This window comes from Crocodylus siamensis, chromosome 12 (genome assembly GCF_052110815.1).
Source record: "Crocodylus siamensis isolate JL-2025a chromosome 12, ASM5211081v1, whole genome shotgun sequence".
Taxonomy (NCBI): Eukaryota; Metazoa; Chordata; order Crocodylia; family Crocodylidae; genus Crocodylus; species Crocodylus siamensis.
Genome location: NC_143406.1, coordinates 42,589,593 through 42,611,284, shown reverse-complemented (window position 1 = coordinate 42,611,284; position 21,692 = coordinate 42,589,593). Strand labels below are relative to the sequence as shown.

General features: G+C 58.9%; 1 protein-coding gene across 1 annotated transcript; it reads right to left on the bottom strand.

Moving 5' to 3' along the window:
• Positions 1–2,289: 2,289 nt before the first annotated feature.
• On the bottom strand, positions 2,290–20,892 carry LFNG (LFNG O-fucosylpeptide 3-beta-N-acetylglucosaminyltransferase). Its single transcript, XM_090023907.1, has 8 exons — positions 20,496–20,892; positions 8,606–8,654; positions 6,940–7,039; positions 6,474–6,627; positions 6,087–6,172; positions 5,490–5,655; positions 4,639–4,724; positions 2,290–4,481 (listed from the first exon to the last, which is right to left on the bottom strand). Exons 1-8 carry the CDS (start codon positions 20,820–20,822, stop codon positions 4,415–4,417), a joined length of 1,035 nt encoding a protein of 344 aa, XP_089880033.1. The 5' UTR covers positions 20,823–20,892; the 3' UTR covers positions 2,290–4,414.
• Between the last annotated feature and the right edge of the window lie 800 nt (positions 20,893–21,692).

Sequence of the window (21,692 nt, the reverse complement as noted above, 5' to 3'; positions counted from 1 at the left end):
ATCCTCCACTGTCTTGGACAGACAGCCACATGCACGCCTGAAGTAGGTACAGGATGTGCCAGCCCCAGTATTAGTAGGAGCTGCTGGATCCCAGTCCCTGAAGTCCTCACTGCTCTGCTTATTGCTTGGTACCAAGTTAAACCAAAGGCTTTGGCGTGTCTCATCCTCTTTTTCAGGAGGAGATTGCAGTGTGTGCACCAAGCTCTGGAAATCAGCCCGCGGGCTGGCATAGCCCCACACTGCCGAATGGGATTACTTAGCTCTGGCTTTTCGAGGTACAGTCTCTTCGTTTCCTTGGGCTGCGGCTACAGACTGCTGCACAACTCCACGGCCCCTTTGCCAATGCCGTGGTGCTGCAGGTAACTCGAGGAACTGTGGCCATGCCTGCTTGCTCTTTAATAGGGCAGTGGTGTCCTCTTCTTTGGCATCATATGAGCTCAAAGAACACATCTCAACTTGGAGCCCTTCTGCTGGGCCCACTGATGTGCATATAGAAATCACACGGGCAAGACACAGACTATGTCAGAGCCATTGTTGAATCAGGTGGTTCACACTCTCCTGCATGATAGCGCTATCTGTACATCTAAGCAATGTTGTTGAGCTGGCAGTGGCGGCTTTGCAGTATGTACTCCTGTGCTGGTAAGGGAGGAAGCTGAGTGGTTGACTTGCAGTAGCCAGAAGTTTTGCAACTACTAGCCCTCCCTACCCCCATCCTGGCACCCCACCCCCAATTGCTCATCAGCAATGAACTGCATGGGCTTTGTTGTCTGGCAAGTGCCCTAACCACCGTGTTGATGGTACCAGCAAGGCGCTGCCAACCACAGCACTTCCAGCTGAGGGGGTGGCTTTCAGCAAGCTACTGCATTTCCATTGCCCAACATTTGCCAAATGAGGCTGGACAGATGCCCCCCTCCCCTCCCCAAGCCATTGCTCACAGCAGCATGAGCACTAGGGAACTATGCAGCCCATGGAGCTGACAGCACGCTTCCTGCAAACTGCTGAGGGAAGGACTTGGTGCCCCAGTGTTTGTGTGCAGCGCCTCTGATTCATGGGTGCGTGGAGGCTGTTTCACTTCACTTGACCTTTTTTGCTCCCTGTGTGGGTAGCATCTTGCCCTGAATGCCGTTGCTGCTGGGTAGTGACTCACTGCTCAGCAGGGAGGGTGCCGGGAAGTGCGATAGCAGAGGATCAGGCACAGGAAAGACACCCCCAATTCACACTGTGTACCAGATGCCGCAGTGTGGCATGGCTTTGACACATTCTCACTTCCTTTCGGGTTTTGCTATACTAAAAATACACCCACGGTAGTGGTGACGTTCAAGCAAAACGCTCAAGTGTGCTGTTTAGGGGGAAGAGCATGTGATGGTGTCAGGAGGAAAGGCTCAGACTTGTGGCACAGGCACCGGTGGGCTTTGAGTTGGAGCAACAGCAGCACAAGGGGAAATGCTTTCATGCGCCTGCTCTCATGCTGCCCATTGAGCTGGGCTGAGTGTTTCAGTGCATGTGCAATGTAAACTTGCTCGTGGGCGAGCTCTCTTTCCCTACTCCTACTTGCTGGGGACTATTGCAAGATGAGGCCTGTGGCTTACAAAGCCTCAATGCCAAGCAGGGTCCCATCCCGCTCACCTACCGGTGAGCCACTCTTCTGCCACTCCCCAGCTTTCCCACGCCTGCTGTTGGACAGTAGCAGCCTCAGGCAGCGGCAACACTCCCTCACTTGGCTGCCAGGCTGTAAACCTGCTCTCCCCAGCTTCCTGCTTCCCTTTGCCAGAAGATGGGATGAGCTGCAGCCCAGCTTTGTTCAGTTCCCTGTCCTCCCACACCTGCCCTGGCCCTCCAGATGTAAAGCAGAGGACAGGGCTTGGTATGTCTTGTCTTTCAGGGTAGGGAAGAGTAAACAGATAGATATGCCCCCCCCTTCTCCTTCACATTCACACCACCCTTGTCCTGCACATGCATGCATGCGTGCCACCCCCCCCTCACCTTGTCCTTCACTGTAGTGAGCACAGGATGCATTGCTGGCAAAACAATATCCCCAGAGATGGCACTACAGGCCCGTGCCCTTCTGAGAGGCACTGGGCACTAGGCCGGTTTTGGGCGAGTTGCAGAAACTACTCATGTAACACATTTCCACCAAAGCTCAGTGTGGGGACGTGTTGCAAAACCCTTGCGTGCAGACTCCCTCCGGCCTGTTAAAAGAGAAGCTGGCATGCATGTATCATTGCATAGGTGGCACTCCAGCTCCCCAGGATGTCATTCAAACCAGAGACCACAACCATGTGACAGTGATTAGCAAATAAGCTGCTTTATTGAAAGCACTGGGTGATGGCTGCCCTAGTGGGTCCTTGGCAGCGATCGGGTTTAACTCCCTGAGAACACTTTGTCCTTGTTATTTTATTTTATTTTTTTTATTCCCCAACCTCTATTTAGTTCAACAAGTAATTCATAAGAAGCACAGAGCGAGGTCCCAGATATTGGGACATATAAATTAAAGGTCAGGGACAGTTATAAGACAGTTCCATTTAATTTTTTAAACAGAGCATCAGACGTTTTCATTTTCTTTTCTTTTTCCGATCCACAGAAAACGTATAAAAAAAATTTCTCTTTATATCTACATCATTCTCCATGTTCAAGAAGGCACAGTAACAAAAGTACTGGCACAATACGGTATATACAGACATGCCCAGTATGGGCCAATTTCTCTCAGCTTGTTTTGGAAAGGTTCAGCCCAGCCTCTGCCCGCTTGCCCGATGAGGACGGTCCAACCTCGGGCTCCAGGCGAAGACTGTTCAGGCAGGTCCGTGTCAACGCAGAAGCGGCCAAAAGCTTCCCAGGCCCTGAGCAGCTCTCCATGGGAGCAGGAGATGCAGCAAGGTCCGTTGGATGACGATGCCAGACCTCCCCGTGAAAGCTCGTCTTCCTTAAGCTTGTCCCTGCCTTGGCCAGGCGAGGTGGAAGAGGATCACCCTCCCTTAGGTGCTGACAGTGCCATCCCAGCACACAGCTTTTTGAGAGGTTGGATGGCACCCCAGGGACCTGCAGCCAAGCTCCAGTATCCAGCCTGGCTCTCCAGGAGGACGTTAACAACTGGACCAGCCTAGGAGGCATATGGGAGGAAAAGGGTGTTTCTGGACAGCTCCTGCTGCCTACCTCCTCCCCACACTCAGTGGTGAATAGGACCAAAAACAGCAAAGACTTTTCAGGTCTCAACCATGAAAGCATTTATGCTCCGTTTATGCTCTCTCAGCCTGGCTGCGCATCTTTTCTCCATGGGACCTGGAGCTTTCCTTGCTCCAGGCCTTGCGTGCTCCCCATAGGATTAGCGTAAGCAGATCTGGCCGATAGATGCTTGAACTGGGACATTTTCTCCTCTCAGAAAATGCCCCAATGAGAAGGCAAGTAAGAGGGAAGAGACTTTGCACTGAAGGGAGATGTGCCTTCCCCATCGAAGCATGCCCACACACAGCATCCATGCTCCTCTTGGTAGAAAACCCCACCCCTCTATAAAACGTCTTTTAAATTATTCTCTATAAATACTGCATAGCTTTATATCTACTGAAAATATTTCAGCAAGACCTGGGAACTCCAGTGAACAGAGTTTACACTGACTCTGGGCTTCCGCCCCCACACCCCCTTTTCTCCCGTCTCCCTTCAGCGCGACCGAGTTGGAGTTCCAAGAGTCCGGCTCTACGTGACAACCGATAAAGGTACACAGTCCTCCCGGGTGTTTCCTGGATTCGGCCCAAAGACAGCGGGCTCTGGAGCCAGCAAACTTCCCTCCTTTTTCCCTGTCCAGGTAGAGATGGGGTTGTCAAGAAACAGGGGAAAGAGTTTAGAACAAGCAAGCAAATGACTTCTCAAATGAACCTTCATCTGAAAAAAAAGGAGCCTGAGCCTTGGGGTTAAGCTAGGGTAAGGGTGGGAGGGCAACACCGCAGCCTGGGTTAGCGAAAAGAAAAAGAAAAGCTCAGAAGCTGCGCAAGGCAAAATGCTAGCCGTGGCCGCCGAGAGCCACCCCTGCACACACGGTTATTCCACACGCATCCTGCGAGAATTGCAAACACTGCAAAGCAACACGTAGACCCTCCCAGGCTGCAGACCGGGATACCCCGTTCAAAATCAGCCCGTTTAAGTGCTTGGGACCTAGCCCTTCCCACCTGCCCCGTCCCATCTGCAGGAGGCAAAGAACACCACCAAACCTGCTCGCTCGGCCTGAAGGCTGGGGTGGGAGGGAGAAGGGGCCGCACAGCAGCCTATTAAAACACACACACTGTGCATTACACAGCAACAATACCCATTCGCCTCACAGCAAGGGAAAAAAAAAAGAAACCGCACATGCACACACACACAGGTCCCACAAGCCCTTTGGATACCAGGGAGATTTGGGACAAGGTTAAAAGGGGACACATGTCTCCTAGTAAACAACATTCACTGGGCACCACGGGGTGTCTGGGTACAGCAAGCAGTGAATGGAGCGGAACCTGCAAGAGAAGGGAGAGAGCAGACATCAGCACCCAGGGCTGCCTCCACGAGCTGCGCACAGCAGCAGCACCAGGTTAGGTGCTTAGCAGAAGGAAGGAAGGAAGGCCCCCCCCCCCCATCATGCACCCTAAGGTGGAGGAGAGATGTGCTGCTCACCTCGATGGATCCTCCTCTACAGAGAAAGCACCCTTCATGTGGATGGAATTCCTCTTGTTTTCAAACATGCCGTAGCTCAGAGTCACCTGGGGAGCACAACATTGAACAGGTTGGCAGGGCAGCAGGCTGGAAATTGGGACCGAGGCCTGAGACCCGGGGCTCAAATACCTGCGCTGCTTGCTTGACCTTGCTGTGAGAGCCCAACTGCTCCCTGCGACATTGCAATGCCTTGGGATGGAGGTGCCTTGCCCCAGGAAGGGGTGTGCTAACCAACAGCATTACACGGACTTGGAAAACCCGACACAGGTGTGTGACTGAACTCCTGCTCTGCCTCAGACCTCATAGCTGCCCCTCATCTTAGGATCCAGAGCACACAGATGGGGGGTGGATGCCTGGCTGACAGCAGCACCTGCCCACGAAGTTAGAGACCTGGATTCTGGGTCCTACTCAGACAGAGATTTGAACCCACATGTGACACTCAAGGCAAAGGCTTTAACCATCAGGCCACAGAACAGGGCAGTCAAGGGCCTAAGAGTCACAGAGCCAGAAGGACAAGCAGGACCTGGCTGTAGTCTGCAGGTTGTAGTACTGTGCTGGGAGACAGGAGCCCCCTCCCCTAGGAGCCACTTGTCCTGGACTGTGACCGGGGTATATGCCACCAAGGTGCCTTGGGCTGCTGCCTCTGAAAGAACGGGTGGAAACACAGCACCCCCCATGCTGCTGTTCTTCCCGCAACCAGCGATTGCTAGGGTCCAGGTTCTGCGTGCAGGACATCTGTACTGAAGTGGTATTTGCTCCATCTTGGCTCTACTCTAATGGGGAATCGGGGAATGCATGTCTTCCAGGTTTACCTGCTTGTGAATCTCTGTCTTGGGCACCTGGTGGAGGTTCTCCAGGTGGGAGTGGAAGAGGTTGCTCCGGATGAGTTTCACGCCTAGCACAGACTCGATGATGTAGCCAATGGTGCAATCATCCGGCAGACGGATCTTCTCTGCTGTGTTCATGAAGTGCCCCCCGCTGCAGGCAATAGTACAAGAGAGTTTCAGTACAGCACTTCTGCTAGGAGATCACCTCAGCCCTGCCGTGGAGGCACCCCTGCCTCCCCCACTCTTGCGGAGAAAGGCCGGGCTGGGCTGGTCCACTTTTAGCCCAGACCTAGTGCACTGTCAACCCTGCCTTAAAGACAGATTGGTTTTAGGCTGGAGGAGCTCAGAGTCCTTCACAGCTAGTTTCTGGACCACTTCAAAAAAACAGTCAGGTGGACCGAGGTGCACTTCCAGCCACAGGATGCTGGGATAGAGCCCATGAAGTCCACAAAAGAATCAGATCTCCTTGAACAGGCACTCCCCAGAGATCTCTGGTCTACCGCATTTCTCCATCCCAGCCCACAAACAGGGGATCCAGGACCTCACAGAGCTGTGTGGGTCCCAGGTACCCAACCCCCTTACCTGGCCCATGGGCTCATCTTCAAGGCCAGCCCACGGCTGATACAGAAGCCTGCTCCTCCCGTGGCAAACCAGAAGTGGACAGGGTGCTGCAAAGAAGAGAGAAACAAAACCACAGTTTCAACCTGTTCCTGCTCCAACCATTCTCTCACCAGCTTGTTACCAACACAGGCCCCACAGAAAAACCCTTCAGCTTGCCTCCCAGCACAGGGAGCATTACAGCTCTGTTAAACACCCTCTACATCCTACAAACTAGGGCATTTTCCAGAATAATGCAAGCCTAATGGAAGTGGGACTGCTCACACCACCACAACCACTTGTCCAATTTCACCCAGCCATGGACGACTATCCCTGGCTGGCACTGGCAAGCCCACTGTCCTGCTTGCTTACCATCTTGTTCTCGCTGATCCTCTCTGTGGCTTGAATGGGCCGGTCCAGGCTGGGTTTGCCAATGTAGATGTCCTGCGTGTGGGGATAGCTGGACAGCAGCTTCACCAGCATTTGGACGTTTACATAGTTGTCATCATCCACGTGGCAAAACCACCTGGAGCCAGGAAGGGAGCCAAAGTTAGCTCCTTCCCATTCCCTCAACTCCTGCCACATAAGCAGGACCAGGCCTCCCTGCACCCCACACACTGCACTGACCAACAGCCCTGATGTGCTTGGGAATACCCATGGAGGCCGAAAGCCTCACCCCCCCAGGGCAGAAGGCTACAGAGCTCAAGCCCTTGGCTTTCATGCACCGCAACGCGTTTGTCCTGTCGTGCACATGAGCATGCAAACATGCCTCTTCCACACGCTAAAGATGCATCCTCTCCTCCTCCCACACCTCACAGGACATTCATTCCCTCCTTACTTTCTTCCTGACTCGATGAACTTGTCATACTCCACGGCCATCTTGCAAGACAATGCCTGGCGGCTGTGGGCTGCTGAGCAGTTGGTGTTAATGACATTTCCTGCAGCAAGAAGAGAGTGGGGAGAGAAGCCATGTTGAGTCTAGGGTGCCCCATCCTCTGGAGCAGGACCCACCCCTTGCTGCCTCAGATGTGCATGCAGAACAGAGAGGTGGGAACGGCATTCCCATCTGTGCGAGAAATGGGGTGTTCTTCCACACCATGCACAGCTGCCCGTGGCCCAGGGCTGCACTACTGGGTGCACTCATGGGAAAACTCATGTCTTGCGCATCTAAATGAATGGGAGAGGAGGAGGGAAGACAGACAACAGCAATCCAGCATCCCTCCAGCAAGACCCAGCCCCACTCCCGGCACAGTGCACGTTCCCCAAGCCCAGCGAACACGTGCTCATGTTCTACAGCACTAGTCCAAGACCGCAGTGCTTGACTATGGGATAACTCAGGGATCGGACTACGGGGCAAAGGGCAGTGTCCCCGGGGACTTTGCATTCAAGAGCGATGTGAGGTGAGGTGCATTTAAAGAGCTCCTGCAGCAGGTGCAGCTGAGTCATGGGAGGAACATGGATTTGCCCTATCCCAGTGCTATCGATCTGCGCTAAGCTCCCAGCTAAGGAGTCACCTTGCCCCTGGGTAGCTGCGCTCAGCCTCCCTGAGAGGGGGAGGGGAGCCTGTGAACTGGCTGCTCTGCTGGGGAGTGTTAGCCAGAATCCTGCCCTATTCATGCTGCATTTTCCCAGCACCAGCCACCTGTTATTTGCTGGGCCCTCTCAAAGGGAATTGATTCAGGGCCTGAAAGGGACTCATTTGCATCAGAAGAATAGAGGGGCCTGACCCAGGGCCAGGGAAAGGGGCTGCTGAATAAACACTGCCTGAGTAGGGCCCTCCTTTCCCCTCCCCCAGGGAAGAAACTCCTACTCTTGTTCCAGTTAATTACAGCTCGACAAGGAGGAAAATCCCTGGGAAGGCAGCTTGTTAATCAGCACCCTGCTGAGCCGCCTGGGAAGGCAGACAGAGATAGCCGCCTGGGGCACTTTACCAACAGCAGGTATGGGGGGATGCAGCTTTCTGTCCATCTCATCTCAACAGCGATCTTAGCTGGGAGCTGGGGCTCCTTCCCACAGGTCGCTGCTGAAACAAGCTGCCCCTCCTTGCATCAGGGCTCCACCTGCCCCGAAAGCCACCTGAGGGTGCTGCCACCACGTGCACTTTCTGCCCTCCTCAGAGAGCCACCCCGGCTTGTAGCTCAGGTGGCTGCAAACCGAAGAGCTTGCGTGCGCTCAGTTCCCCTGGGTAAAGCCAGAAGCCAGCCAAGGGGTCCTGGAGCGCTGCATGAGTGCAGTTGGGCCCGACTTCCAAGAGTGCTCTGGACTCAGTATCTGTAACTGTTCACGTGCTTTTGCACGATCTGCCTGATGCAAGGAGAGCCAGAAAGAAGCCATCTGTGTGCTGGCAGAGGGTCAGGGTGGCAGGTCAGAAGTGCAGTAAAACCCAAGAGGCAAGACCGTGCATCTGTCTGTCACCTCTGGATTCAGAGGCACCAGAGAGACCTGCACTTCCACCTTGTTCACCTGAGCCGTAAGTGAGAGGGGGACAAGACTGGGTAACTCACTTGTTCGCTTCTTCAGTTCCTCATCCTCCCCATCAGTGAAGATGAACGTCTACAAGTGAAGACAAAACAGTGTCAGAATGGGATGGTAACGAGATCCCACTGCTCTACTGGGCAAGTTGCGGGTTTCTTGTGGGGGGAGGCGCCTGCCTCCTCAGCCCCGGTCCCCTCACTGTTGACAATGGTGTCCCTGCCATGAAGTTTCAGCATCTCAGCAGGATGGCAGTCAGGACCTGGGGGAATGGGCATTGCTTCATTTGCTCTAGCAGCAAAATCATTTAAATATCAGGCAGGCCAGCCCAGGTGTCTGGCTGTCCGTGCAGCGCTCCTAGTTAGGCCATGGGGGTACCCCACATCCTATGCTCCTGAACCCAGGGACAATGTGAATCCGGCACTGAGCTCTGCAGCCCAGGCCTGGCTTTGCTCCTCTTTACAGAAAGGATTGGGTTATGAAGTGCAGCATATCAAATCCACCGGTCACAGCCCATGCGGAGCTGTGGTGGGGCAGACCTGTTGGGAGCTGGGAAAGCACAAATGAAAGCTGTTTTGGGAAACAGGAGGACTTCAAGAATCTCACCGAAACGCTCACCACAAGCTCCGGAGAAGAGGGGCGGCTGCCTCGGGTTTGACAGCGCCCGTCAGGCTGGCAAAGCTAAGGTAGCCGAGCTGAGAATTCACTTCCAGAACGGAGCAAGCAAGATGAGGATGAGGGTGAGATTTCCACCCTCCCCTTTAGTTCTTCCCCGCGCAAAGAGGACAAGAGGCTTCATCCCACATCCCCATCTCTGCCCAGACCCCATAAAAATGGACAGGAAGGTGAGAGAGGAACAACAGGTTAAAGATGCCCTGCCCGCAAGAGGGAGAAGATGGAAACAGCTACTCCTGCTAGCTGCCCTTCCTGGCCTCCTCCCTAGCTAGTCCTCCGTCGGCCCTGTTTCAGCTGCAGGAAAAGTGATTAGGATTTCTCTCTGCAGCTGCCAGGACCATAAAGCCATGGAGCAAGGGACAGAGTCAAAGGCAGCCTGGGGGGCTGAGGCTTGCAGAGAGGGGAGTCATCTTGTCATCAGTGTCAAGGGTTGTGGGCGCTGGCTTTAAAGCTGAAGCACTCGCTGTGAATTAGGAACCGGGTCAGGCTCGGGGTGGGGAGGGAAGGTCACTGACCCCAGAGGTAAGCGTTTTAGGGGCAAAGCTGAGGGACGCGTGTCCTATGGCACGAGATGCGGTGGCAGTGGCCCGGAGCGCCAGCGTTGCTCCCAGGCTCTGAAGCAGCAGCTTCTGCCCGCGGGCCATGCTGCCGAACAGCACCCGGGCTCGCCGCCCCGCCCCGTGCCCCAGCGCCCGTGCGGACCCGAGCAGGGGTTTGCACCGCCGACCGCCAGGACGCCCCGCGTGCGACGAGCGCGTCCAGCTGCAGCTGCCCCACGCTTGCGTCAGTAGCGCCCGGAGCGGGCGCCCGGCGCTCCTCGCTGGCACCCGGCGCCAGCGCAGCCCTCTCGCCTGCCTCCCTGCCTCGTGTTTACTTAGCTGGAGGTCAGGCGGCGGCAGCTGCTTATCTCTGGCACGAGCCCGGCCTTGCCCAGCCCGCTGCAGCCGGGGGATCAGCACCGCTCCCTGCACCTGTGCCTGCCCCAGCCCCGCCGGCCCCCCAGGTAACCGAACCACCCTCAACCGCTGCCTGGCCTGGGGCCCAGCAGCGAGTGCCACCCACCCCTGCACCTGAGCCACCTGCCTGGCAGCACTCCCTTATTTACACAGCTAATTCCCAGCATATGTCCGCTGGCCCCGGGGGGCGCGTGGGGGGCGGGGAGCTCGTCCCGCCGTTCTCAATGGGTTTGGCTGGGGCAGGGGTGGGTAGCAGAGCAGGAGGGGGAGAATTGGGGGTGGGGGGTGGGAAAGAAATCTTAAATCAAATCAGCGCACAGCAAACAAAGCCGGCAAGAGGAGAAACCGCAACCAGCTGCCAAGGACTATAAAAACCAGACGCGCACAAAAGGGCAAAGGGAGAAAGACAAAGGGAATTGGGGGGGGTGGGGGGGGTGTAGAAAGAGACTCCTTGAAACAAGGAATTACAAGTGAACTGGAAATTCGTTGCCACCCATCATTCACCCCAGTCTCAGCAGTGGGCTTTTTGTTCTGGGAAGCGTTGGGGCTGGTAACAATAGCACAGATTCTTCTGGCCAACTTTACTCAGCACAGGAGAGTTAAGCAAGCAGCAGTGTGTTTGCCCGGCCATTAGCATACAGCTGGGCTGGTTAACCGGGAGAGGAGGGCAGCCACGCCAAATTTGTTTGCTTAGGTCCCCGAGGTACAGGGAGCCGGGAGGGGAGGGGAGGTGGGCCGGGCTGCAGTGGCCTGTGGGGTTGAAGGAAAGGAAAAATAGAAACGGTGGGTTCAAGGCACAAGAAGTGGATCCGTCCCCAAGTGCGTCGCACAGGGCCCGTTCCAGCAGGTGCCAGGGAAGGCGTCTGTGCTGGAGACAGCTCCTCCAAGGAAAAGGCGATCCTGCCGGGGGTCAAATGCTGCAAAGAGACAGGAACAAAGGGCCGAGCAGCACAGCCACCCCTAAGGAGATCTGGTGAGGCTTGGGGAGCTACCTAGGCCCGAGTCTCAGGGCATTAGCTGATCAGCTGTAAGGGCCAAGAAAGAGTTTTCTTCCCGGCCGACATGCCGGGACTCGGGGTAAGTTTGGGGGTGGGGAAGAGACATCACTATGAGGTCCCTCTCCAAAGCAGGATGGGCTAGCACTCCAGCAGGATAAGGCCCATGCTGCCTTCGGAGGAACAGGGCGGTACGGATTGCTCTTGCCTTGCTCCGAGGGAGAGCGCCCCAATCTGGACCCTGCCCAAGGCTCGGCTTGCTCCTGGGCTCCACCAGGCCCTTCCCCGCCTTTACGAGCTTTAGGGCAGAAAGACCCCGACCAGGGTCAGGCCCCTGCCATGCCACCGCTGCCCGTGCCAGGAGCCGAGGCGGCATCCGCCCGCCTGGCTTGGGAGAGAAGCAAGAGGAGGGTCAAGAAGTGCGAGGCTCCCAGCGCTCAGACGGGGGGCGTTGCTTCTCACTGGGATGGTCTCCAAAGCCCTTTGAGGAGAGGTGAGCTATGACAGCAAGCCCAGAAGAGCCTGGCTGGTCGCGATGCCTTTGGGAAGCATTGGCAGGTGACAGCAGGCTGAAGAAGAGGAGCAGGCTGGAGCAGGATCCCCACTGGGGATGCGATCAAGAGGAAAACGCTTGCTTGATTAGCTCAACAACGCCGTCCGGCAACTGCGCCTCTGCCCGCGCCGAAAATAACCCCGCAACTCATCCTCCAGCGCGGCCGCTATAAATAGACCCAAGGAGACAGTTGTTTATGGCTCGCCTGCATTGAAAGTCTTTGTCCCGAAGATGCTCCCACCCCCCTCCCCAGACAATGAAATTATCTCCCGGGCTGTCAGCGAAGCTCTCCATGCCCCTCCCCGCAGGAAGGGACCACGAGACCCCTTGGAAGGAAGCTCCGGAAAGTCGCAGCCTGCCCGCCCGTCTCCCGGGCAGGAAGGGTACAGCCTGCGCGCAGCCCCCGCGTCACCTCGCGGGGGCTATCGCAGCACCACAGGTTTGCTGCCTCCCACCCCTTTCCTGCCTCGCTGCTCTGGGCGGCAGGAACCCAGCCAGGAAATTCACTTAAGGCCAAAACAATTGCAGCCTCTCTCTCTCTCTCTCTTTGCAATTCATTTGTCTGCACAGCTTATAGACGAGATCTCCCCCCTGCCCTGTGCTCCCAGCCCTGGGCTGGCATCCAGGCTCTGCTGCGGATGCCGGGAGCAGAGGGCTCCAAAGGTTGCTCAGCTGGGAGGAGAGGGGCGCTAAGACGACCGGGAGGGGCAGTGGGGAGGAAATAAGCCAAAAGAACAGAAAGGGGATAGGAAAAAAAAGTCACCGTGGGTGTGTGAGCTACACCACATTACAACGAAGCCCAGCTCATCCTCAAGGCAGGAGGCCTCTCCAGCTGTAACCAAATCCTAACTCCAGGCCCCCTGGATACTCAGGGCATACAGCTTCCCCCCCCGTATAATACACCCACTCTTGAATTGTAGCTCCTCTCTCCCTTGTGGCACAATTTCCGCTCCCGCCCCCCATCCAGCTTTCTGCCGAGGCCAGCAAGGACAGGGTCAAAGCGATAAGCAGCGACTCTTTCGCCTTTGCAAGTACGGGCTGCCTTGCTCTCTGGTCGTGCCTGGGGGAGGAAGGGCCAGGAACTGCCCCTGCTCAGCTGAATTTCCCTTGCTCAAGCTACACAAGAGAGCGTGCAGATCAGAGATGCTCACTGCCTTTCGCAAGCTTGCAAGAGCGAGGCAGAAGCAACAGGCTCAAAGCCGGGCCAGCGCCTCTCCACGTGGGCCTGGCACCTGTCAAAAGTGGACCGTTCGGTCTGGGTCCCGAACGGCTTGCTTGGGTTTCCTAGCAAAGGCCGGGCAGCACATTGTGTCAAAGCCACAACGGCCCAGCAGCTGGAGACCTTGCTCGTGCATCTGTTAGAAAATCACTGCTGATGAGCAGGGGAGGTCATGCAGGCAGAGGTGTGAGGATGAGCAGGCTGGTTGGTTAGTGCTGGCTCATGCATACTGTGCCTATAGGAGGAGTCTGCAGGCCTGGCTCACTGCTTGGCTGAAACCATTGCCATCAATGCAGGAAGCCGATCGCAAATCATTCCTGACTTCCAAGGCTAATCAAGCCATACCTACGCCAGCTGGTTGCACCCATCTAGATTTTCAGCTCGCCTCCATGCATGTGGGGTCTCCAAGCTGAAAGGCAGTCTCAGGCATAACAAAGCACTGCAGCCCCCTCCCCAAGCCGTCAGCTGGCACATGGTGGCCTGAACGTGGTTTCTTGCACCTTGGCTTTGCCTCATCTCTCCCCCTTCTCATTCATTCAGATGCCTCCTCTGCACATTGGTCAGAGCTGCTCGTGCTTTAAAAGGTTCTGGGGTGATTGGGATTCCCCCCTGAATCAAACTCTCTTAAATTGGTGAAAGAGAAGTCCTTTTCTTTGTGTGCTCTGTGGCTGCATTGTCTGACCTGGGCCCCTGTCTTGAGACACACAGGAAACCTCATTGTTCTCAACACCGCGATTTAAAGAAACACAGGATGCCAAAGCCTCCTCAAACAATAGTGGCCATGAAAGAATAAGGCCAAGACCATGAAAATTACCTCGCCAGGTTCCTTAAACCACTGCATAACGGGGCCCAAAGAGAGAGGCGGCTGCAGTGGTGGGGCACACCCGTGGGCTGGAGCACAGGGGCTGCTAGAGGCAATTCCAGCAGGCCGAGCCCAACACAGCACGGGCAAGCTGTCCAGTCTGCCACCATGCACCGCACCCAGCCGTCGCGTGGAGAGAGGTTTCTTCCTTCATTTCTCCTTTCTCGGGTGACTCACTTCCCCTTGTCATGAAACCCTGGCTGCTCAGAGCTCCACTGCTATCTTACTGGGGGATGTGCAATGGCAGGGATAGTCTAAAGCTCCCAATCCACTCACCCAGCAAGGAGACCAGCCTTGACCTTGCCTTGTTTGCCATGCTAGTCCCAATTTGGGGCCCTTTTCCATCAATCCACAAGTCCCTTCAGGGATGCCACAGTATGAGGAGACCAACAGCCCCACATCCAACCCCAGCCCTACCCACTCCTACGCTTCACTGAAAACAGGAACCATCACAGCACACGCTGTTGCATAAATCTCATCTTTCCCCTTCCTCTGTGCTAGAGGTTGCCTTCCCTCCTCCCATCACATGCGAGGCTGGGCCTGCACTCATCGGGCTGGGTTGGAGCTCACCGAACCCAAGGAGAGCACCAGGTGCTCACGGCTCCCAAGGAATGCGACCATTGCTTTGCGGCAGGAGCTGCCCATTGCACGCTGCTGCATGGCTCCCTCTCACGGGCAAAAAAGAAAGCGGCATCTTTAACTTGGGGCAGCCTCTTAGACGATGGCGTGGCTGAGGCAGAGCCCAGCCCTGGCTCCTCTCCCAGGTTGCGGCCACACATCATCATTTTGAAGTTCCCGCTGGGACAGCGGCGGCGGCAGGTCGGACTGGCGGGTTCCAGTCCGTATCCATCCTCCAGCTGGAAAAGTCACCACTCGGGGGAGGAAGGAGGTGAGAGTGAGCAGCTGCAGCAGGTTCCTGCCTGGCTGGTGTCCTCTCCAGCACAGATGTTTACTGCAAACATGCACAGCTCAGACCCTGATGGGCCAGAGAGGGAAAGTCACCATCTCATTTGAATAGGCCTCCTGCGCCCTGGCCTTCCCCAGCTGCTGGGCTGGAACAGGATCCTTTTTGCAACAGGCCCACGTGAAGCCTGGGGTTACCAGGGCTCATACAAGGCCCGGAGTGCTCCCTCCCCCTCCCCTTCTCTGTCCGAGGAAGAATCCTCCACTCTGTAATTTTAAGTGCTATTATTTTTAATAATCCCCTTGCAAACAATGAACTCCTTGTGCAGTTAGGGCCCCCACCCCCTCCCACCTCATGCTCTCCACATGCCTCTCAGACTTGTATTTCACGAGCTTTTATGAAGGCCTGAGCAGAACAGCGTCGTGGCTTCAAGCCTACAATTAATAGCCTTACACCCCCACAACAGCTCCTGGGGGCCGAGACTGAACCCTGCCCCTCACTCACCCCCGATCAAAGAGCATCAACCAGGCACTACACTCCTGCCTCGGATTAGCTTGGCCCGATCCTGCAGACGGGGTGGGTAAGCGCCTGCAGCTCTAGTTGCAAGGCCAAAGTCCCTTCCAGGATTGTACTAAGCCGGGCAATATTCGAGAGCTCAGCAATCCAGAAGATATCCAGCCCTCCCTCTCCGGGCTCGGGCTGCAGCAGCGGCCAGAACTGGTTTGGTGTGGCTCTAGCAGCCCAGTCCCACCTGTCGTGGGGGGCTGAGCCCCCACCTGTGTTTGGGGTGTAAACAGGACCAAAGCTACATATTCAGCTCCCTCTGCCTCCTCAGAGCGTGTCAGCGCACAGCGCCGGCGGCAGGCCCTTACCCCCGAGGACAGGGACTCTGGCCAAGGTGCTGGGCAAGTTTGGGAGCTGCCGCTGCTCAGGAAGGAGCTCCCTGGAAGGCCAACGCATTCCTCCCGAATAAAGCAGCAGGGGAAGGTGCGGGGCCTGCGGCTGTCCAGCAGGTTTCCGGAAACGGGCCTTGCAGCTCCCGACGGGGTTAATTGCAGGGCTCTGCTGTGCCTCGGAGCAGCCAGCCCAGCCTTCCCCTCGTGTCGCTTGGTGAGCATTCGCTCCGTGCCCCGCGCTGCTGGAACAGGGCAACACTTGTGCAATCCTGTCTCCGCAAATCCTCCGACTCAGCAGGAATGCTGGCGGCTGCCTTAACCGGCAGCAGCGGGATTTTTTTTTTTTTTTTTTTGTCTTTTTTAGAGCGCAAGTTCTCCCTCCACTGCTCTTCAACACCATAAGCATTTTAAGGGCTTGGGGAACTGCAGCTGGAACCTCAGCCCTTGCTTGGGCTGCTCCCTGTGAAATTAACTTTGGAGGGAAAGGGGGCAAAGGCCTGTCCTTTCTGTTCAGATAAGAAGAGGAAGAGGGGATAGGGGGATTTGTCCCATCACATCATCTCATCTCGTCTCAGGTCTTGGAAGGCAGGAAGTAGGGACTATTGTCTGCAGAACAAAGGGCATCTCGAAGGGAACACAATAGCTGCGCCTCCCCAGGCTGCGGCCACCTGATAGAGCCAACTCCCTCTTCCCAGCGCCCTTCACTTCACCCTTTCGCTGCTCTCCAAGGGAGGAAAGCAACTCCTGTGGGTGGGACAGGGCGGGTGCTGGCCCATGGGGGAGCTGGAAGGGGAAGAGGGAGGCAATCCCCTTCTCGGCAGAGCTCCACGTGTTTATTGGCCCACGGGCCAGTCGCAGGGGATCTCCCCGGTGCCCTGCAGCCACAGCGCACAGTAGCGCCGATGCAGAAAAGCTGCTGGCAAAACAGAAGTGAGACAGTAAGAGCAAGAGAGCAGGCCGGGACCTGGGGAAAGGAGGCCCTGACTCAAACTGAGAGTCACCGTTTTAGTTCAGGCAACTCCTCTGCCTAAAAGCTCCTGTGCAAACCGCATGCCGCACTTGCACGGAAGAGCTTTGAGGAACAGCTCTCAGCTTCCTTGCAGAGCTGTATGCCCATGCCTGCAGGGGGCACAGCCAAACCCGCACAGCTCAGAGACCCCCCAAGTGAAAGAAAGAGGGAAGACCGCAGGGAGTCGCCATCCCCAGGGCCTCCCAAGGGAGATCAGCAGCCCCCTGGGCAGCAGCAATGCAAGCTGTCGGGCCCCTTTGAGCCCAGAGGTCAGACGGCCAGGCCGGCAGGGAACGGCACTCCCACCGCCTGCTCGCCAGCCTGATCCGCGGTTTTCAGCGACTTCAACTCCCTCTCAAACGCTTGTCCCTCAAGTGCCGTACAAGAGCCGTCACTCAGCAGTTGTCAGCCGGGCACCTCTCCTGGCTGCAGCCCCCCTGGCTTCATGGCCCTCATCTCTAGGCAACCTGACCTGGACACCGCTAGCTCCAGCTCCCCGGTTCCCATGGAAAGCACCACACAAGAGGCTGCGGAGCCTTTTCTCTGCGCTGGGAGAAAAGGGGCTTTGTTAGCTTGCCCAGGGGGACCGCGTGAGAGCCGAGGCTCGGGGCTCTGGGAATCCAAACGGACAAACGAAACAAAACAAAACCCCAGAAGAAAGCGGAGCCCTGGAGAAAGAGGGAGCAGCCTTTCCCAGGATCATCTGTAGGTGCTCGGGGTATTTATCCACCCCCCCAGCTCTCCCACTCCGTGACTGCAACGCATAAAAGAGCGGCTAAGAGTTTCCGCTAAATAACCATGGCAGGGAGAAGCGGCAAAACCGCTGCCAAGCCTGGGAGATCTTCAGAGCAAGTGAAAGGGGCCCGGAGCATCACCCCCCCCCCCCTTCCCACCAAGTCCGCAGCGCTCAGGGCTGCCTCGCAGTACTGCCGGCGCCGGGAAAGAGAGCGAGTCAAACTAGTCAGATCCCCCAGCTAGTCCCAAGCTCTTCTCTTTGCTACCGAGGTCTTTTAAATATAAATAAATATATAAATAGATATATCTGAGAATGGGAGGAAATGTGTAAAGAGGGAAGGACTGGTGGAGAGGAAGAGTGAGACGTTCTTAGATCAGGCAGAAACTGCTCGTTTCACGATACAAAGCTTTCTGACCAAACCACCCAAAGGGGAAGGGGAAGGGGAAGGGGGTGTTTCGAGAGGAAACGGGTATTTGTCTTGTTCTAGGTTTTAAAGAGGACTAGAACAGGGAGCCAAGGGACTGCTGGAGAGTCTGGGAGCGTCAGGGACAATGAGGAGGGTTTATGAAGCAAGCTGGAGGGGAGCTTCTCGGCAAGTATGTGCTAAAAGCCACGCTGCAAGGCGGGAGAGATCCCCAAGCACTGCTGCCTTCCCACCCTTGCTCCCCTGTCAAGATATCCAATACCTCTCTCACCCCCAATAACCTGGAGTACACGCTGCCCCCCACCGCAGCGTCTGCCCCCAGGACTCTGCCTGGTGCCCTGCGGACATGCCCTCACTGACAGGTGGGCTCAGGCACGTAGCACAGGGCCTGTCCACGATAGAAATATCACTCGAGGCGTCAGAGCCACAGCGGCAACATCCCGCGTACAGGGGATCTGTTCCTGCCTCTGCCGCTGCAACTCCCTGCCTCAGTTTCCCCACTGGAAGATACGGTTGGTGCTGACCACGCTGGTGAAGCACTGCCTGGAAAGGGGCTTGATTATTATTGCTCAGCCTCTGCCAGGGTCTGGCCAGGCCCTGTCTGAGCCCCCTACCCGCTACACAGGCCTTCAGTGGAGGTGGCCCCGAGACATCCTCGACACCCTGGGCTCCAATCGCTGCTGCCCGGGAGGAGAGAAGAGGGCTCGACAGCTGCAGGATCCCTCCCTGCGTGGCCCCCACCACAGCCCTGACAACTGGCTCTCCCCTGCCAGGCTGCGGAGCCCAGCTTCCCCTCCCACAAGCCCAGTCCGGCCACCCCGACTGCATATCTTGCTCCTCACTCCCCATCTTTCCAGGAGCAACCAGCCCTAAGGGTGACACAGGGGCACACACAACTGAGGGGGCAGAGTGTGGGCTGGCCCAGCTGCTCTGTGGGTAAGGGCACTTAGGACTGGCAGGGTGGAGGTGGGGAGGAGAGCGCAGCACAAGGAGAGCCCAGCTGCAGCGGGGGCGGCACTTAGCGCGCGGGGCAAGGGAAGCACCGAGCAGGGAGAGCTGGGCTGGGGGGCACGTAGCACAGGCTGGGCTGCAGTGCAGGGGGCCCTTGGCATGGGACAGCCCAAATGGGGCCACACCCAGCAGCACGGGGGCACTCTTGGCACCGGACAGCCCAGCTGCAGACACGCCCAGCAGCAGGAGGGCCTCGCAGGGATAGCCCAGGGGGCCCTTGGCACAGGACAGCTCACCTGGGGACACACCCAGCAGCATGGGGGGCCCCTGGCATGGGACAGCCCAGCTGGGGACACACCCAGCAGTGGGGGGGGGGGGGCTAGCACGGGAGAGCCCACCTGGGGACACACCCAGCAGCAGGACGGCCTCGCAGGGATAGCCCAGGGGGCCCCTGGCATGGGACAGCTCACCTGGGGACACACCCAGCAGCAGAGGGGGGGCTAGCACGGGAGAGCCCACCTGGGGACACACCCAGCAGCGGGGGGGGGGGGGGCTAGCACGGGAGAGCCCACCTGGGGACACACCCAGCAGCGGGGGGGGGGGGGCTAGCACGGGAGAGCCCACCTGGGGACACACCCAGCAGCGGGGGGGGGGGGGCTAGCACGGGAGAGCCCACCTGGGGACACACCCAGCAGCGGGGGGGGGGGGGCTAGCACGGGAGAGCCCACCTGGGGACACACCCGGCAGCGGGGGGGGGGGGGCTAGCACGGGAGAGCCCACCTGGGGACACACCCGGCAGCGGGGGGGGGGGGGGCTAGCACGGGAGAGCCCACCTGGGGACACACCCGGCAGCGGGGGGGGGGGGGCTAGCACGGGAGAGCCCACCTGGGGACACACCCGGCAGCGGGGGGGGGGGGGCTAGCACGGGAGAGCCCACCTGGGGACACACCCGGCAGCGGGGGGGGGGGGCTAGCACGGGAGAGCCCACCTGGGGACACACCCGGCAGCGGGGGGGGGGGGGCTAGCACGGGAGAGCCCACCTGGGGACACACCCGGCAGCGGGGGGGGGGGGGCTAGCACGGGAGAGCCCACCTGGGGACACACCCGGCAGCGGGGGGGGGGGGGGCTAGCACGGGAGAGCCCACCTGGGGACACACCCGGCAGCGGGGGGGGGGGGCTAGCACGGGAGAGCCCACCTGGGGACACACCCGGCAGCGGGGGGGGGGGGGGGCTAGCACGGGAGAGCCCACCTGGGGACACACCCGGCAGCGGGGGGGGGGGGGGCTAGCACGGGAGAGCCCACCTGGGGACACACCCGGCAGCGGGGGGGGGGGGGGGCTAGCACGGGAGAGCCCACCTGGGGACACACCCGGCAGCGGGGGGGGGGGGGCTAGCACGGGAGAGCCCACCTGGGGACACACCCGGCAGCGGGGGGGGGGGGCTAGCACGGGAGAGCCCACCTGGGGACACACCCGGCAGCGGGGGGGGGGCTAGCACGGGAGAGCCCACCTGGGGACACACCCGGCAGCGGGGGGGGGGGGCTAGCACGGGAGAGCCCACCTGGGGACACACCCGGCAGCGGGGGGGGGGCTAGCACGGGAGAGCCCACCTGGGGACACACCCGGCAGCAGCGGCGGGCCCTGGCACGGGCCAGCCGGGGTGGGGGGTGCCCCGGGCACGGGCCGGCCCAGCTGGAGCGCCCGGCCCGGGGGGGGGGGCGGCGCGGCGCGGCGGGCACGCACCATGCCGGGGTTGCGGGAGATCCAGGTGTCGAGCAGCAGCTGGAGCCGCGCGCGGTGGAACTTGCGGGTGGTTTTCACGGCGATGAAGACGTCCCGGGCCGACAGCTCCTCGGCGGGCGGCGGCGCGGGCGGCGTGATCCCGGCCCGCGGCCCCGCGCCCGGCGCCTCCCGGCGCGCCCGGCTCAGGCGGCTGAAGTAGGCGCTGAAGCTGCGCACCTCCGCGCCCGCGCCCCGCTCCGCGCCCGGCTCCGCCACCAGCACCAGCAGGCAGGTGAACATGGAGCCCGCCAGCGACAGCACCAGGCGCCGCCCGCAGCCCGGCACCATCGTCCCGCCGGCCCCGGCTGCGCCGCTCCGCTCGCGGCCGCGCGGCGCCTTAAGAGCCTCCCCGCGGCACCCGCGCGGGCCACGCCCCGCGCGGGGCGGGGCGCGCGGAGGGCCCGCCCCCTCCCCTCACGGGGCGGGGAAGTCACGCCCCCTCCTCAGGGGGGCGGGGCTTCGAGGCCTGCCGGGGGGCGTGGCGGCAGGTGCCGCCGCGTAGCATGGCGGAGAGGCGGGACCGCGGGGACGCCGACGGCCTAGCCCAGCCTTCCCAGGCCGTGGCACGTTAACAGGTTTATTTCATTGCTTTGTGTGACTGAAAACGCCGGCGGTGCTCAAGGTGGCACTGAAGGACGTGCTGGCGGTACTCAGGGGCGTGCCGTTTTCAGTGCGTGGGGCGCAGCCCGTCAGAGTCCGGCACCCGCTGCTCCAGCCCCGGTCCGAGACCACGGCGCCCCGGCGCCCCACCTGCCTCAGGGGAAGCAGGGCAGCCAGGCAGAGCCTGCCGTCAGGCCTCCGCACGGCCTCCCCCCGCCCAGACCCCTGCTCCCAACCGGGTGGGATTTAGGAGTGTGAAAAGGGGGCGGAGGTGGGCCCGGGCCCCAGGGCGATGGAGGGCTTGCAAAGCGAGTGGTAGGAGGGGAGGCTGAAGGAGCTGGGGATGCTCAGCTTGTGGAAAAGGTGTTGGAGATGGGGCATGAGAGCCGTCTGCAGTCACCTGAAGGGCTGCCCTCGGGAAGAGGGAAAGCAGCTCTTCTCTTTGGCTGCAGAGAGGAGGATGAAGACCGATGGCTTGAAGTTGCAGTAAAGTAAATGTTTGCTTCTCAAGCCCAGCTCTAAGCGTTAGGCGTTTGAGGAAAGACAGTGTGAACATCG

Excerpts from the sequence above, each read along its gene's own strand:
- LFNG (XM_090023907.1), bottom strand. The coding sequence starts at position 20,822 with ATGGTGCCGGGCTGCGGGCGGCGCCTGGTGCTGTCGCTGGCGGGCTCC. Across the intron at positions 7,040-8,605 it reads GGAACTGAAGAAGCGAACAA|GAAATGTCATTAACACCAAC; the intron begins GTGAGTTACCCA and ends TTCTTGCTGCAG. Across the intron at positions 5,656-6,086 it reads AAGATGAGCCCATGGGCCAG|CGGGGGGCACTTCATGAACA; the intron begins GTAAGGGGGTTG and ends TATTGCCTGCAG.